We start from the raw sequence: 15401 nt of genomic DNA on the forward strand, positions 1-15401 counted from the left end.
CAGGGTGTCTGTTTCATCAGGCTTCTCTTCACCTGACAGCAAAACAGATGAAGATACATTTTAAAGCCAGATTAATATAGATTTCATTTACTCATTTCAGTTCATGAACAGTTAATTGCAATCAGCAGAGCAGGAAGTAAGGATTTGTAAACATGCTTCTTTATATGAAGAAATCAAAAGGTTATGTTCAAAATTAATAAAAGTTGCAATGCACAGTTACATTACAGGTTAAACTTGCATACTGTACACACACTGCCTGATTGTTCTTTATTTTGTATTATTTTATAATTCATTTTTTTATAAATTGAAGACATTCAGAGACAATAAAACTTTCATTTTTTCACTTTTTCTACCCACAAATTCCACCTTAACAAAACAAAACAAATAAATAATACGGCCCTAAACAAAGTACACATGTGCTTTGAATCGTTTTTGCACAAGTATACAAAGTCTGTCTGTCATTTGAACCACTGTTTAATTCACAGTCTAGAAAAAAATGGAAATAGAAAAGATTAGATATACAGTTTGCGGTAATACTGAAAAATTTGACACTATCTGGCAACACTTCCTCTAACTTTAAAAATAAAAATAATAAATAAACATGTATATATGTATGTGTATATGTATGCAAGTATATAGCTGACTTATTTTCCCTGCCCCTGGAATAGTAATGTATGGAGAGTGTTTATATATATATATATATATATATATATATATATATATATATATATATATATATATATATATATATATATATATATAATTTTATTTACTACTGTTGTACCCTTTGAGTATTTGTATTTATTTATTTGCTGTACTGTTGTGGTTTTTTTTGTTGTTGTTTTTCCTTAATGCATGAATATGTAATTATATTTTTTTATTCAGAGAGAAAGAAAACGTGAGCAAAATTGTATTCTACCACCACATTGGAGCAGTTGATGTCTAATGATTCTGTGTATCTGATGCTGTGGCTCTCTGACTAACATATTTCAATAAAAAAAACAGAGTTAAACTAGAATGAAATGGAGAGGCTAAAAAATATCACTGCATTATGCTGCATGGGCTTAGATGTGTGATGTAAGAGGGTGTAAGACAGTGCATGTGAGAGATCATGTGTGTGCATGTAAATGACATAGGCATATCCAATAGCTCATGGTAACATGCGTTAACTTTGCAAATATTTTTGGAGAATAAGTTGTTTAATACCAAAGACTATGGCATACACAAGGCGGGTCACTCGTAAAGTTTTGAAAGGGAAAAAGTGTACTGACATTTCTCCGAGGGAGGGGCTCGGACCAGACTTTTTTTGTCGTCAACAAACATATTGGAATCTCAGAGAATACTTGCTTCACAGATAAAAGAAATATATCTAAATAAATCTCTGCTTTAAAGGAACCAACTACACTTGAAAACAAATGTTTTTTTTTTTTTTTTTGTAATCTGTATGAAACAAATGCGAGGTACAATCTATCCTGTCAAACGCACATCACATGACAGCAACTACTCAAACGCCACATGGACTTGTAAACAAAGAGTCTCTTCTGGAGAAGATTCACTTTTAAGAACAAGTTGTGGATTACTTCAGAAGACCAGCACGATCCGACAACGCACTATTCAAATGATGATGAATTCACGGCTATGAATGAGGTTGGTGTCGTGATCTTGTTCCTTTCTAATGCACATGCACATTAGCTTGGGCAACCTGAAAAATGACGATTGTGTTTGATTTGAACGTTTAGAAACTAAACTTATGAGACTTATAAGTCATTCCAAACATGTCATGTAATTGTAAGCTTGGCAAATAGTTTTGGAGAATTTGATGTTTCCCTATGCAAACAGAATGCCTGAGCAAACTGCCCGAGAGGCATTTCAAAGATGACCACCGAGTGAAATGACCTGTCTCAAAGGGACTTTGTTTACAGCCATCTGCTCCCTTAAGAATCATACACTGCAGTCCTCGAGATCACACAAATGAATGAAGGATCCGGCAACTGTCACGTAGTTACTATGGTTATAATTACTAATGTTTGAGGGAAGCACATTTATTTCAATCTATGATAAAAACTTGCAGTAAATGATTTTATTACACACCTTCAAGCACAAATGTATTTATTACGCGACACTCTGGAACACTTGATTCTGATTGGTCAATCATGAAATTCCAAGTTATGGTATTTCTATATAACAACCGCTCAAACTAATAATACAGGCTCATCTGGGTACTTGAATCATCTTGACCGTTGTAGTAAATGAATGCTGATCTGTCACACTCCTGTTTTGCACCTGAATAATAACTTAGTGTAGGCTGCATTCAGCTGTTTTTGTTTTTGGTAACTATTTAATAAACTATTACAACTCAGATCAATGTTTTGTGCCTAATTGTTGGGTTTTGTGGCAAGTAGCCATGTAATAAGTGGCATAATCTACTTCATGCCGGTTGTATTCGCAGCTACAGTCTTAGACTGTACCTGTACCTTAACACCCCTTCTGCTTCATTTCATAAACCTGTCAGATTTTATTCTGCAAGAACAACCACCTAGATATACAGTTGAAGTCAAAATGATTAGCCCCCCTGAATTATTAGACCCCCTGTATGTATGTTCCCCAAGCACAGAGGTTTCAGGACAGTGCCTTCCTCACTGCGTGACACAATCCTCTCACTCCACTCTTTTATCCCACACTTAAAGGGTCACGAAACACCAAAACACATTTTTTTGAGCTGTTGACAGTCGTATATGTGTCCCACACTGCTAAAAACACTATTAGGACACCTATTTTTTACTAAAAAGTGAAAATTGGTTGTTTTTGCGTTATTTTGAGCGAATTCGTACTTCCAGTTTGAAACGAATTTTTGAAGCTGCGTCACAGCCATGAGATCTTAGCGTGTATTCCAGCGTGCAGACTGGACGTCTGTGCCAGAGTGTCCCGTATTACGTCTCTGAGTGTGTTGCATTCATTCATGAGTATGTCTTGGTTAAAACCAATCAGCGCGCTCCGTTATGCATGCGCTGCAACTTTATTAATATGTATGCTAGCTTTCTTAGACTGTACCTGAAACAGTGTTCAGACGGCAGAGACAACACACGTCGTGTTGCCAAAAGTTGTGGGAAAAGAATAAGAATTGTTTGGAGATACGGGTCGCCAGTGTTGCTTTCATAATGTGAAGGTTTTGTTTTCATTTTCTCTCTATGAGAGCGCTGCTAGACTCACGTGTGGATCCGTAGACGCGCTGAAATGCGTTTGTTTGGAACATTTTTTACTCGAGAGCATTTCTCATCTATGGTGAGATCCGGATTTGCTGCTCGTCTCCTTTAAAAAAAGATGCAGCTCCAGTATGCTATGATTGTCCTGTCTACAGATTCAGTAAGCATGTGCGATCAGCGCCCTTTCTTTGTTTATTCAGATGGCAAAGTTATAATTCGTATGTTCAGCAGTACTCTTTCAGTGTTTAAAAACAGACATTAGTCCAAATGATTTCTAAGTTTACAGTACGTTGATATCACTACAATATTGAAAGATCCGCTGTAAATGCTGCTCTCTGTGTGTAAACACGTAAACACTGTAAGCAAAATTTTGCAGATTTTTGCCACACTTTTTGACAGGATAGTCTACACACACACGGCTTTCTGACCTACTGAGTGCATCTGAGTTACAGAGAAATGCAGAGGCTTTTTTTCTCCAATACGACGTGCGGTATTAAACACTTCACCGTCATTAAACACACTGTCTTTCTCCCCTGCGTGTGTGTGTGTGTGTGTGTGTGTGTGTTTGTTTTTTCCTCTGTCCTCAGCGCGTGCCCAAATGGCAACTCCCATTTTTATTCAAACCCTGCCCATTTTCCCACCCCGACACACCCACTTTCCTGACTTTTTCCAAACTAGAGGTGTGAAAACATCCTGCTGAAACGGGGGGGTTTCATGGCCCTTTAATCACATTGCATCATTAGGAATATCATTGCATTGACGTAGACATGAATAAGTGAATGATAACAATTCATTTGTTATAATGCTTCTAAAGGTGAAGGAAACATTTCTTGTGTGGGTAATTACAGTATGTTGAAATGAAAATGAGATTTTTAACTATTGAGTGGTCATCTAACAAATGACATATTTTGATTGAGTGTGGGATGAAAGGGTGGATTGTGTCACACACTGAGAAAGGCATTGTGCCAAAATTTATTATTTTGTATGTCCTAAGAATATAAAATAAAGCTATATAAGTAAATATTTAATGAGGGCTAATATTTCGACCTTAAAACGATTTTAAAAAATTTAAAAACTTAATTTTAAAACAAATACTTTCTCCAGAAGAAAAAAAAAAATGAAATACTGTGAAAAATGTCTTGCTCTGGGAAATATTTAAAAAAGAACACAAAAATGCAGAGGAGCGCTAATAACTTTGACTTCAATTCTACATTATGTATTCTATAAGCTATGCTATTAACAAAATATTTTATTGCCTACTGCAATTTTGTGGAATTCTACAACTATTAGTTCGACCAAATTGCATCTCTGTCCTTCAGAAGCCTTGTTTTTGTTCACGTCAAATTGCATATGGCATCTCCTCTGACTAAGGAGGAGATTTTGTTTGTTAGCGTGTCTTGGGCTGGATTTGTTTGACTGGTTTAGGATAATGTATAACAGAGCTGTGATGCAGATTCAGCATGATCTGTCCTGACAGGAATGCAGTACCAATACAAAAACCGTCTGACCGTGCGCGACTCAAGTAAATAATCAATTACCTTTACTATGAAACGCGGTTTTATTTCCATCGTCCCGCCCTGTGATCTAATGTACAGTAATCAAATCCAGTCTCTCGTTAAATATATCTTTCCCACACAATCCCGTGCCATCCTAGCAGGTGCACAACTATGGTAAATGATGAGATTATTTACTTATAAATGCTTTCTTTTACATGCAAGAGTTTATTCCTGGAAATGCTGAGTAATTGTTATAGAAATCAGACTTTCAACATGTCAACAAAGTTTTATTGGCATGACGGGTGAAGGATTGTAATGTTTCCAGAGATTTCTTGTACCCACACAAAGCAGGTGTGGGAAAGAAATGAGTCTGTGTTTGGCTACAATCTGTTCTTGTCTTGTGTTTCTGAATCGGTCTTGTACTGTTTGAAAAATTTTAGCATTACAATGTAGGTGACGCAGTGGCACAGTAGGTAGTGCTGTCACCTCACAGCAAGAAGGTCACTGGTTCGAGTCCTGGCTGGACCAGTTGGCGTTTCTGTGTGGAGTTTGCTTGTTCTCCCTGTGTTCGCTCGGGTATGCCCCACAAGTCCAAAGACGTGGTATAGGTAGGATAAATCGTCCGTAGTGTATGAGTGTGAATGAAAGTGTATAGATGTTTCCCAAAGATGGGTTGCAGCTGGAAGGGCATCCGCTGCGTAAAACATATGCTGGATAAGTTGGCAGTTCATTCCGCTGTGGCGACCCCGGATTAATAAAGGGACTAAGCGGAAAAGAAAATGAATGAATGAGACCTGCAGTACTCATTTAACCTGCTTAATGCCTTTTGTAATAGTTTTATTCAATTCAACTCAAGTTTATTTGTATAGCACTTTTTACAAAAGTTATTGTTTCAAAACGGCTTCAGAAAAGGTGCACATTATTGCATTACAATCAAATATAAGCTACTACACAAAATACAGACACACATTCACTGGACACTTTATTAGGTACACCTTCCTAGTAACGGGTTAAACCCCCTTTTGCCCTCAGATCTGCCTTAATCCTTCGTGGCATAGATTTAACAAGGTACTGGAAAATTCCTTTTAATTTTGGTCCATATTGACATGATAGCATCACACAGTTGCTGCAGGTTTGTCGGCTGCACATCCATGATGCGAATCTCTCGTTCCACCACATCCCAAAGGAGCGATTGGATTGAGATCTGGTGGCTGTGAAGGCTATTTGAGAACTCATTGGCATGTTCATGAAACCAGTCTAAGATGATTTGCACTTTATGTGCATTATCCTGCTGGATGTAGCTATCAGAAGATGGGTACTGTAGTCATAAAGGGATGGACATGGTCAGCAACAATACTCAGGTAGGCTGTGGCGTTTACACGATGCTCAATTGGTACTAAAGGCCCAAAGAGTGCCAAGAAAATATCCCCCACACCATTACACCAACACCACCAGCCTGACCGTTGGCAAGGTCAAGGCAGGATGGATCCATGCTTTCATGTTGTTGACACCAAATTCTGACCCTACCATCCGAATGTGGCAGCAGTAAATCGAGACTCATCAGAACAGGTAATGTTTTTTTTAATCTTCTATTGAGCAATTTTGGTGAGCCTGTGTGAATTATAGCCTCAGTTTCCTGTTGTTAGCTGACAGGAGTGGCACTCGGTGTGGTCTTCTGCTGCTTTAGCCCATCTGCCTCAAGGTTTGATGTCTTGTGCGTTCAGAGATGCTCTTCTTCACACCTCGGTTGTAACGAGTGCTTATTTGAGTGACTGTTGCCTTTCAAACAGCTCCAACCAGTCTGGCCATTCTCCTCTGGCATCAACAGGGCATTTGTGTCCACAGAACTGCAGCTCACTGGCTACTTTCTCTTTTTCAGACCATTCTCTGTAAACCCTAGAGATGGTTGTGTGTGATAATACCAGTAGATCAGCAGTTTCTGAAATACTCAGACCAGCCCGTCTGGCACCAACAACCATGCCACTTTTAAAGTCACTTAAATCACCTTTCTTCCCCATTCTGATGCTTGGTTTAAACTGCAGCAGATCGTCTTAACCATGTCTAAATGCCTAAGTGCATTTAGAGTTGCAGCCATGCGATTGGCTGATTAGAAATTTGCAGTAACGAGCAGTTGGACAGGTGTACCTAATAATGTGGCCCGTGAGTATGCTGGAGTAGTTGATGGTTCATTCCGCTGTGGCAATAAAGAACTAAGCCAAAGTAAAATGAATGAATGAATTAATGAATTAATTATTAAAACAGTCAAAATTACCGCCTCAGTAGTTCTAGTGATAACATTTTCAAAGCTGACCATTTCAGAGATTATTTTCATTCATTTTCTTCAAGGAAACATCAGCTAAATATTGCTATTGCAATTGCTATCACGTTTTAAGTCTGAAATCTAAAATCATCTCAAGTCATCAGAGATTTAAAACACTAATCTAAATCTAGGGTTTTTTTATCTGCAATCTAAAACTATAACATGAGACGTTTCCAAAGTGTCAGCACAATCTAAAGTTTTCAAAAGTGTCTTCATCCCACGGCCGTTTGTTTACAGTCATTTATGCTTTAATCAGATTCCTTGTGATTGCATCTTACATGCACTGAAATAGTCGAGAGCCCCAATTTGGGAGGCAGTGATTAAATTACACCCATAAATAACACAAGATTAGATCAGACCACACTACACGTCATACAGACGCCATTGATTGTGCTGCTTTCAGCATCGTTATTGTATAATTCAAATCAGACTGTAAAGCAAACGGTAGTAACCATGTAAGGTTTAAACAGGAATGCAAGACCGACTAGCCACATGAATGGAAACACTGTTGAAATGGAGTGGTTTAGCTGTTTTTTTGGAAACTCTAAGGCTGATATGAATGTCATGTGTGCATCAGAAACTCAAACGGATTCTTTAGTGTTTGCTGGCTGTCATTTTAGACTCTAAAGTCCCTCTCTGGCTGCAGTCCTGCACTTGTATCCTGTTAACTTGAGTGCTGGATCATCTAGGACTAAGATCCTGAGATCAGATCTCACTGTGAGATGTTCATTGTGTGAGACTGTAAGTGCGTGTGCGTGTGCGTGTGTGTGTGTGTGTGTGTGTGTACTTGCCAAAAATGTCCCCAAAACAAATCTGACAAAAGCTCCTACTGGGGACATTCTGGATTATCCATGTGACGCAAAAAAAAAAAAAAAAAAAAAAAAAAAACTTATTTTGAGGATCATACACAAAACAATTTAATTATTTATTTTATTTTATAATTATTATTATATATTTTTTATTTTATTATTATAATTTATTATTATAATTATTATATTTATATATAGTATGCTAATTTTATTTAGATTTAATTTATTTATTGTATTTAGTTTTAATTGTGTTACGTTTTATTATTATTATTATTATTATTATTATTATTATTAATTATATTTATATATAGTATGTTAATTTTATTTAGATTTAATTAATTTATTTTATTTAGTTTTAACTGTTACGTTTTATTATTATTATTATTATTATTATTATTTATTATATTTATATATATATATATATATATATATATATATATATATATATATATATATATATATATATATATATATAGTATTTTAATTTTATTTAGATTTAATAAATTTATTTTATTTAGTTTTAACTGTGTTACGTTTTATTATTATTATTTTTAATGACTTTTATGGCAAATTACAGTAAAAAAAAGAAGACAAAACAAAATGATATTTCAAATTAAAAAAAATTTCAAAAAGTATAAATAATATCAACTTAAGCACATACAATGAGAAAAAACAAGCAAAAATATATATATATACCAACATATATAATATAATATACAATAACATACCAACAAATAAAAAGGTAATAATAATGTGGCTTAACAAAAACTACAATTGTACAATCTTATAAGCACACAATACACTCTACTTTGCACTTAGGAAAGTAAAAAAAAAAAAAAAAATTCTGGAACAAGGACTTGGTCTGTATTTTACAATAAAACATGTTTTTGGATATATTTCCTAAATGGGTCCCAAATTAGTCTAAAATAATCTAAATTTGGTTAGATGAACCTCTAGACAGTCTAATTTTTAACAACTTTACAAAGGAGAGGACCTCACGGATCCACCGTGTTGGGGTTGGAGGTCAGGAGCACAATAAAAGCTATGCAATCAGATTGTATTTTTGTAAGATTATATGGCATAGGCAAAATCCTAAAAATGGCAATAAGTGGGCTAGGGAAGATAGACATACCCAAAAAAGCAGATATAGTTTTAAAAATAGTATCCCAAAAGTAGTTAAGCTTTATACAAGACATATGCGCATGAGTGGCTGGGGTGGAATTACAGCGATAACAGGCCTGATCTATATGCTGAAAGTGCTTTGAGAGATTTTGGTTTGTCCAGGTGTACATGATGCACAATTTTCTACTGCAGAAGTCCATGTCACAGACAGAGGACTTGTGAATTGTGTATAAGACTGATTCCCAATCCTCATCTGAAATTGTGATTCCCGGATCGTCTTCCCACACAGATTTGTTTTGGGAATGGGATGTATCAGTTGGTGCCATAATTTTATATTGCGTTAATATGTTTTATTATGTTTCGCTAGCTAAAAGCAATCTACTCACAGGAGGGGGTAGAAATCAGGGGCTGTGCGATTTACTTCCACAAGGAAGTTGAAATTGGGGGGCAAGTAATTAGAGCTGTAAAGCTTTACTTTTCGATTGTAGGTGAAAAATCGAATCTGTTGGAGACGTCCAACAGATTAATAGGTACCGAAAAAGTCCACAGAGGGGGGTGATCATTAGAATGGGGAAGTCCTAGAGTAAAATGAGAAAATATGATACACCTGTGTTTTGAAATATGGAAAAACTGTAACTGTACAATTTAAAGATACATTTAAATACATTTAGATCATTTACTTTAATCACTACTATTGGAATGTGAAGAGACTTTCAACCAGCACAACAAAAAATGTTTCTGAAGACAATCACCTACTGCACCTTTAAATAACAAAGAGCACAAGTATCTGTGTGTATGCAATATTCCATTTTTTTTTTTTTTTTGCATTTGTCAGATTTAAATGCGCGAAGGGAACAGAGGATGTCTTGTCTCTGTTAGTGTGGCTATTATCATACAGACAGCGTAATTCATATTTTATTATGCTCTTAGCATGAACTGCAATTGTAGGCATGCAGGTTAGTGCATGTGAGTCTGCATATTGCTAAATGTTAAATAGATCTATATTATAAGCAATTATAGTCATATATCAGATAACAGAATCGCTAGAATACAGTAGGTGGTCTGAAATGAATGACTGTGTGTGAATTTGCTCACATGTGTCTTGGGTTATGAAATTGTCAGTGCAAATATCTAAGTGTGTGTGTGTGTGTGTGTGATTGGCATGGATACAAGCAGCTGTGCTTCTATGGGGAACACAAAGGAAACAAGACTGTCTCTATAAGTGTTTGTGTGCGTGTGCATCCGTGTGTGTGTCTTTCTGACCCATCTAAGCATTTGTAGACTATAAATGTGGACTATGTGGATTATGAAGTACCTTAGGGGGAAAAAAAGTATCTAATCAGTGTCAGATAATTTGGGAACAGTGTTAAATGTTTGGTAAAATAGGATAAAAAGTTATTTAAAAAGTTTAAAAAAGTCAAGTATACTGTTAAACACACAAAAAAAAGATAATTAGAAAAATGTTGAAAACTGATATGCATAGTAGGAAAAACAAAAGGATAGCAGTTTCCAACATTTTTCTAAATATCGTCTGTTGTGTTCAACATAGGAAATAGACTCAAAGTTCAGCAACAGGTGGAGAATGACTAAATGATGACAACATTTTCATTTTGGGGTCTTTAAGTGTAAGAAATGAATGAACAGCATAGTCAATGTGTAAATTAGATGCGTCTTACCTTTCTGGTTGTGGTTTTCCGCCTCATCAGTTTTAGTGGATTTGTAATATGTGATTCCTCGGATGAGTCCTGGCTGGTTCTGTGATGTTTTGGTTTTACCGGGCTGCTCTGTTTGCTCTGTTTTACTGGGTTTGTTTGGTTTTGTGGTCTCTTTTTTAGGCTTGGTTGGCTTTTCCTTCACTTGCTTTGGAGGAGGTTTCCCTTTTTCAGGACTCTTTGCTGGAAACTTTGACGCATCTTTGATATTTGTCCCTAATGTGTCCTGCAAACACAACAACATATCCAACTCCACAGATGTTAGAGATCTCATCCAAAAAACACACGGTCAATGCTGAATTTTTCTCATAATATGCAGTACAGCATCAAATTAAATATCCTGTCTCCTTAAACTAGGGGTAGCCAAACTTTTTCTTATAAAGGGCCAAACACTAAACTTGATTGAGGGCTGTGGGCCAAACTTAAACATACCAAACTGTATTACATTAAATTTGCCATGGGTAGGCCGCTGATTTATAGCCCATCATTGATTCTGTACTTGTACTTACTTGAGTAAATGTGTGTACATTTATATTTGTTCAGTTTTTAAATTAATTACAGTAATATTATTGACTAATATAAAACTATTCATATGATTTATTTACAATACAGTTTGTAAAGTAATATTTTCTGTCTTTTAGTAGAGATATTATTTGAGAGACTTGCTTTGTTTACCAAATTAAGTGGATCTAATTGAATTTGCACTGTAAACATTAAATAAAAGTTAAAAAGGTATTATTTTTATTTCATATTAAGGTTTTAGTTATGATTCTCCCAAAATAATTCTGGATAAACCTGCAGATTTTTAACACAATTCTGCGCAGAAATAGCAAAAAATGTCCGCAGATTCCGTCTGGCCCTAGCCATGGGTACTTTATAATTTATTTGTGTATTGTTGAGAAATACTTAGAAAACGTTGCCTTAAAACATACTCAATAAATATGCAGGATAATTTTATATTTTATAATGAACATTTTATAATGAACTTATTTTAGTAAAAACATAAACAATCTCGGACTAGGGGGGGCCAAGTTGGAAAACTCACTCCGGTCCCCCGGGCTCTGTGCTGGTTGGGGAAATTCCAGATTGAACCAAAACAAACCATTACAATTGGCTAAAGATTGGCTAGCAAAATACGGGACATTGCAACCAGCAGAACCTGGGAATTAAAAAAAAAGATAAACAATCCCATTTATTTATTTTTTTTAGGGGTTTTCATCTTTATTGATAGGACAGTGGAGATATAGAGACAGGAAAGTATGGGGAGCAGAGATAGGGGAAGGATCAGCAAATGACCTCGAGACGGGAATCAAACTCAGGTCGCTGCGAGCACCTCAGTGCTATGTGTCGACGCACTAACCACTAGGCTACTGGCGCCGGCAAACAATCCCATTTATAACACAATGGAGTTCAATGCTGAGTGTACTAGTCGAGCTGATCCTGCTTTTGCCTTGATTTGCTCGCCGATGTCTTGCACATCTATCAGTGACATTGTTTACATTTTAAAAGTCTGATTCATTTACAATGTTTAAATAAAACATTTAATTTTTGTTGGCTTTTTTGTAGCTCCTCAATTAAACAAAGAATCAAAAGGTTATATTCAATTCGAAATGACATCTCTGTCGAAGGCATTCGCCCCAGCCAACTCCCCATCATTTTCCATCTCTTTCCCAGATTCGATGATTGGCCAAACCAAAGGTTACCATGGGCTAACTTTGGCCTGTAGGCCCTACTTTGGGCACCTCTGCAATGCCTTTATGAGAGCCTAATTCCCTCTGATTGGTCCGATGTTATTGGTCTACCAAGTACAGCATGTATCAGAAATTAAATGGTCATTACTAATTTATAAATATTAAATGTAATAGACTACAACTTTTGATGTTAAAGAAACTCTTCACTTTTTAAAATAGGCTCATTTTAACAATCTCTAAGAGTTTTAACGGCTCAGTTTCATAATTTTTAATCCATTCAGCAGATCTCCAGATTTGTTGGGGGAAATTTTAGCTTAGCTTAGCATAGATCATTGTATCGGAGTAGACCGTTAGCATTATACTCCAAAAATATATAAAAAAAGAGAGTTCTTGATAAATTTCCAATTTAAAGGATCTATCAATCTATCATTGTGTATATCGTTGGACCTGGTGCAGCCATGCTACGGGCAGCAAACTTCCTTGATTTTTACGGCAGAATGAGAGTATAGTTCCTTGACATGGCCTAGAAAATAGCAACTTTTCATTTCTTGTTGGTGTTAGTACACACTTTTGTTTTTTTTAATATTTTTGAGTGACGGTGGTGCTTGGTGATAAGCATAAGCACACAGACACACAGCACCAAGCAAGTGACACAGACAACATCTTGCTCTCCCTCTCATTCACACACTCACACATAGACAGCACGAAGCTCTCTCTCTCTCATTTACACACACACACACACACACACACACACACACACACACACACACACACACACACACACATATAGACAGCAACAAACAAGCTAAACACAGCATCACGTTCTCTCTCATTCACACACAAACATACTCGTGCTCGCTCGCTCAGGAGTCGGGAGCGATATTGTTAGACCACCTGCTCCAGTTCAATTTACACCTAGAGTTACAGACCGCTTCAGCGATTTATTCAGAGAAGCAGACCTTTACTATGATCTTTAATATTACATACAGTTTCCAATTCTTGTTTTATATGGCAAGTTCACCCAAAAATGAAAACTCCGTCATTAACCCATTTGAGTTTCTTTCTTTTGTTGAAAACTGCTATGGATTATTAAAATACTATGGAAGTCAATGGCTGTTTTTTCTTTAGAATATCTTCCTTTGGGTTCAAAATTCAATTCAATTCAATTCAGCTTTATTTGTATAGCGCTTTTACAATGTAGATTGTGTCAAAGCAGCTTCACATAAATGGTCATAGTAACTGGAACAGTGTGGTTCAGTAACTGGAACAGTGTAGTTCAGTTTTTAATGTTTAAGTTCAGTTCAGTTTAGCTCAGTTCAGTGTGATTTAATCATTACTGAGAGTTCAAACACTGAAGAGCCAATTCATCGATGCGTAGCTCTACCAATCCTGAACCATGCGAGGCAGTGGCGACAGCGGAGAGGGAAAAAAAACTTCACCTGAAGAGAAGAGAGTTAGTCATAAAGGTGTAGAACCACTGAAGTTTAAGCAGATGATGAGGACATTTTCATGTTTTGGTGAACTTTCCTTTTAATAAATGGTATGCAGTAAACACTATATACTGAACCATATGCAGTTTTGCATTCATTTGGTGAATTATTTGTCTGAGTATTTTTACCTGTGCTTTGCTTTTAGGGCTCGAGGGGGAGGAGTCTTTCTGCAGCAGCTGAAGGCCCAGATTGGACAGCTCTTTCTTTATGCTCATCATGATGTCAGAGTGATTCTCATATTGCCGCAACTGATTGGTCAGAGTCGCCACACTGTCCCGCACGAAGTCATTCTCTCTGGAGAGGTTACTCTTTATCACCTGGAAGTGGTAAACAACTTTAAATCACTTAACTTTACATAAAGCTGATATGTCCTCACAAAATGATATTGAAAAGTTAAGGATTTGCAATGAAGAATCTTTTATTTGATCAAAAACCAGTGAAATATTATTCCAATTTAAATCAAATGCTAATTTATTTGTTACATACAGAGTCATGCACAGTAGGGCTGCATGATATTGGAAAAACTGATATTGCAATGTTTTGTTTTTCTGCAATAAATATTGCGATGTGCAATTTCAGAAGATGGTTTGAATAGCTCTATTTGATTTTTGGTGGAGTTTTGTCCTGTTTCTAGTTCAAATATATATAAAAAAAATCTTAGACCAAGTAAAAATCTAGTTTAGTTTTTAGCGTCAAAAGAAATAAATAAAAATGAAAAGTTTTTTGCTTGTTTTAAGGAAAATATCTCCCAGTGGGGTAAATGAAATAATCGTTTTCACTTTGAAATGTAGATATTTTTACTAGACAAAAATTCAAAGAATAGTTTTTTTTGTTTTTGCATAAATCATATAAATTCCATATAAATAAAGTGACCAAATATAACTCTGTAGCTCCAGTTTAACTATAATCCAGACTCAACATTGCATATCTTTGCGATCTGACTATTGTGGATGCGCACGCTGCGATATTGATGCTGAAACGATTTATTGTGCAACCCTATGCACAGTATGATATGCAGTTAAATGCTTACATAACCATTCGTGACCTTTAAAATAATCACAACAATTACCAAAATAATAATAATAATAACAATAAGAATCTAAGTGGAGAAATAGAAGTTAACAATACAAAATAAATGCAAATATAAACTATTAAAAGTCTTTCAATATAGAGTACATGGTTTAAATAAAAAAGATAAAAATTTTAATTAAATAAAAAAATCTACGGTTTAATATTTTAATGTTTTGAAATTAAATTTACACAATATTAACAATATTTTTTTTTCTACATGACATGTCAAATTCCTTCATAAATCATTGATTTGGTGCTAAAAATATTTATGTTTTATAAACATTAATTGCAGAAGAAATAACACAAATCTTAAACAACATTCTAAATGTATTTACTGTTATTTGCAATCAATCTTACCATGAAATATTATTGCAATTTTACAACAACTGTTTACTTTTTTAATATACTTTGAAATAAAATCTATACCTGTTATTTTGAGCATTACATGTCACATTCCTTCATAAACCATTGATTTGGTGCTTTATAT

General features: G+C 35.4%; 1 protein-coding gene across 3 annotated transcripts in view; it reads right to left on the bottom strand.

Annotated features, from left to right (window-relative positions):
• LOC100330530 (olfactomedin-like protein 2A) overlaps positions 1-15401 on the bottom strand; it is a 53221-nt gene that overhangs the window by 11558 nt on the left and 26262 nt on the right. For 2 of the 3 annotated variants that reach the window (XM_002667279.8, XM_073935781.1), the window contains exons 4-6: positions 13972-14160; positions 10627-10888; positions 1-32 (exon numbers count right to left, since the gene is read on the bottom strand). The exon at positions 1-32 is cut by the window's left edge and continues 235 nt beyond it. In XM_002667279.8, coding sequence (XP_002667325.2) covers positions 1-32; positions 10627-10888; positions 13972-14160 — 483 coding nt within the window. Of the gene's footprint in view, positions 33-10626; positions 10913-13690; positions 13793-13971; positions 14161-15401 lie in introns of those variants that run through there. The other variant, XM_073935782.1, reaches the window with a different exon arrangement.

This window comes from Danio rerio, chromosome 21 (genome assembly GCF_049306965.1).
Source record: "Danio rerio strain Tuebingen ecotype United States chromosome 21, GRCz12tu, whole genome shotgun sequence".
NCBI classification, from domain to species: domain Eukaryota; kingdom Metazoa; phylum Chordata; class Actinopteri; order Cypriniformes; family Danionidae; genus Danio; species Danio rerio.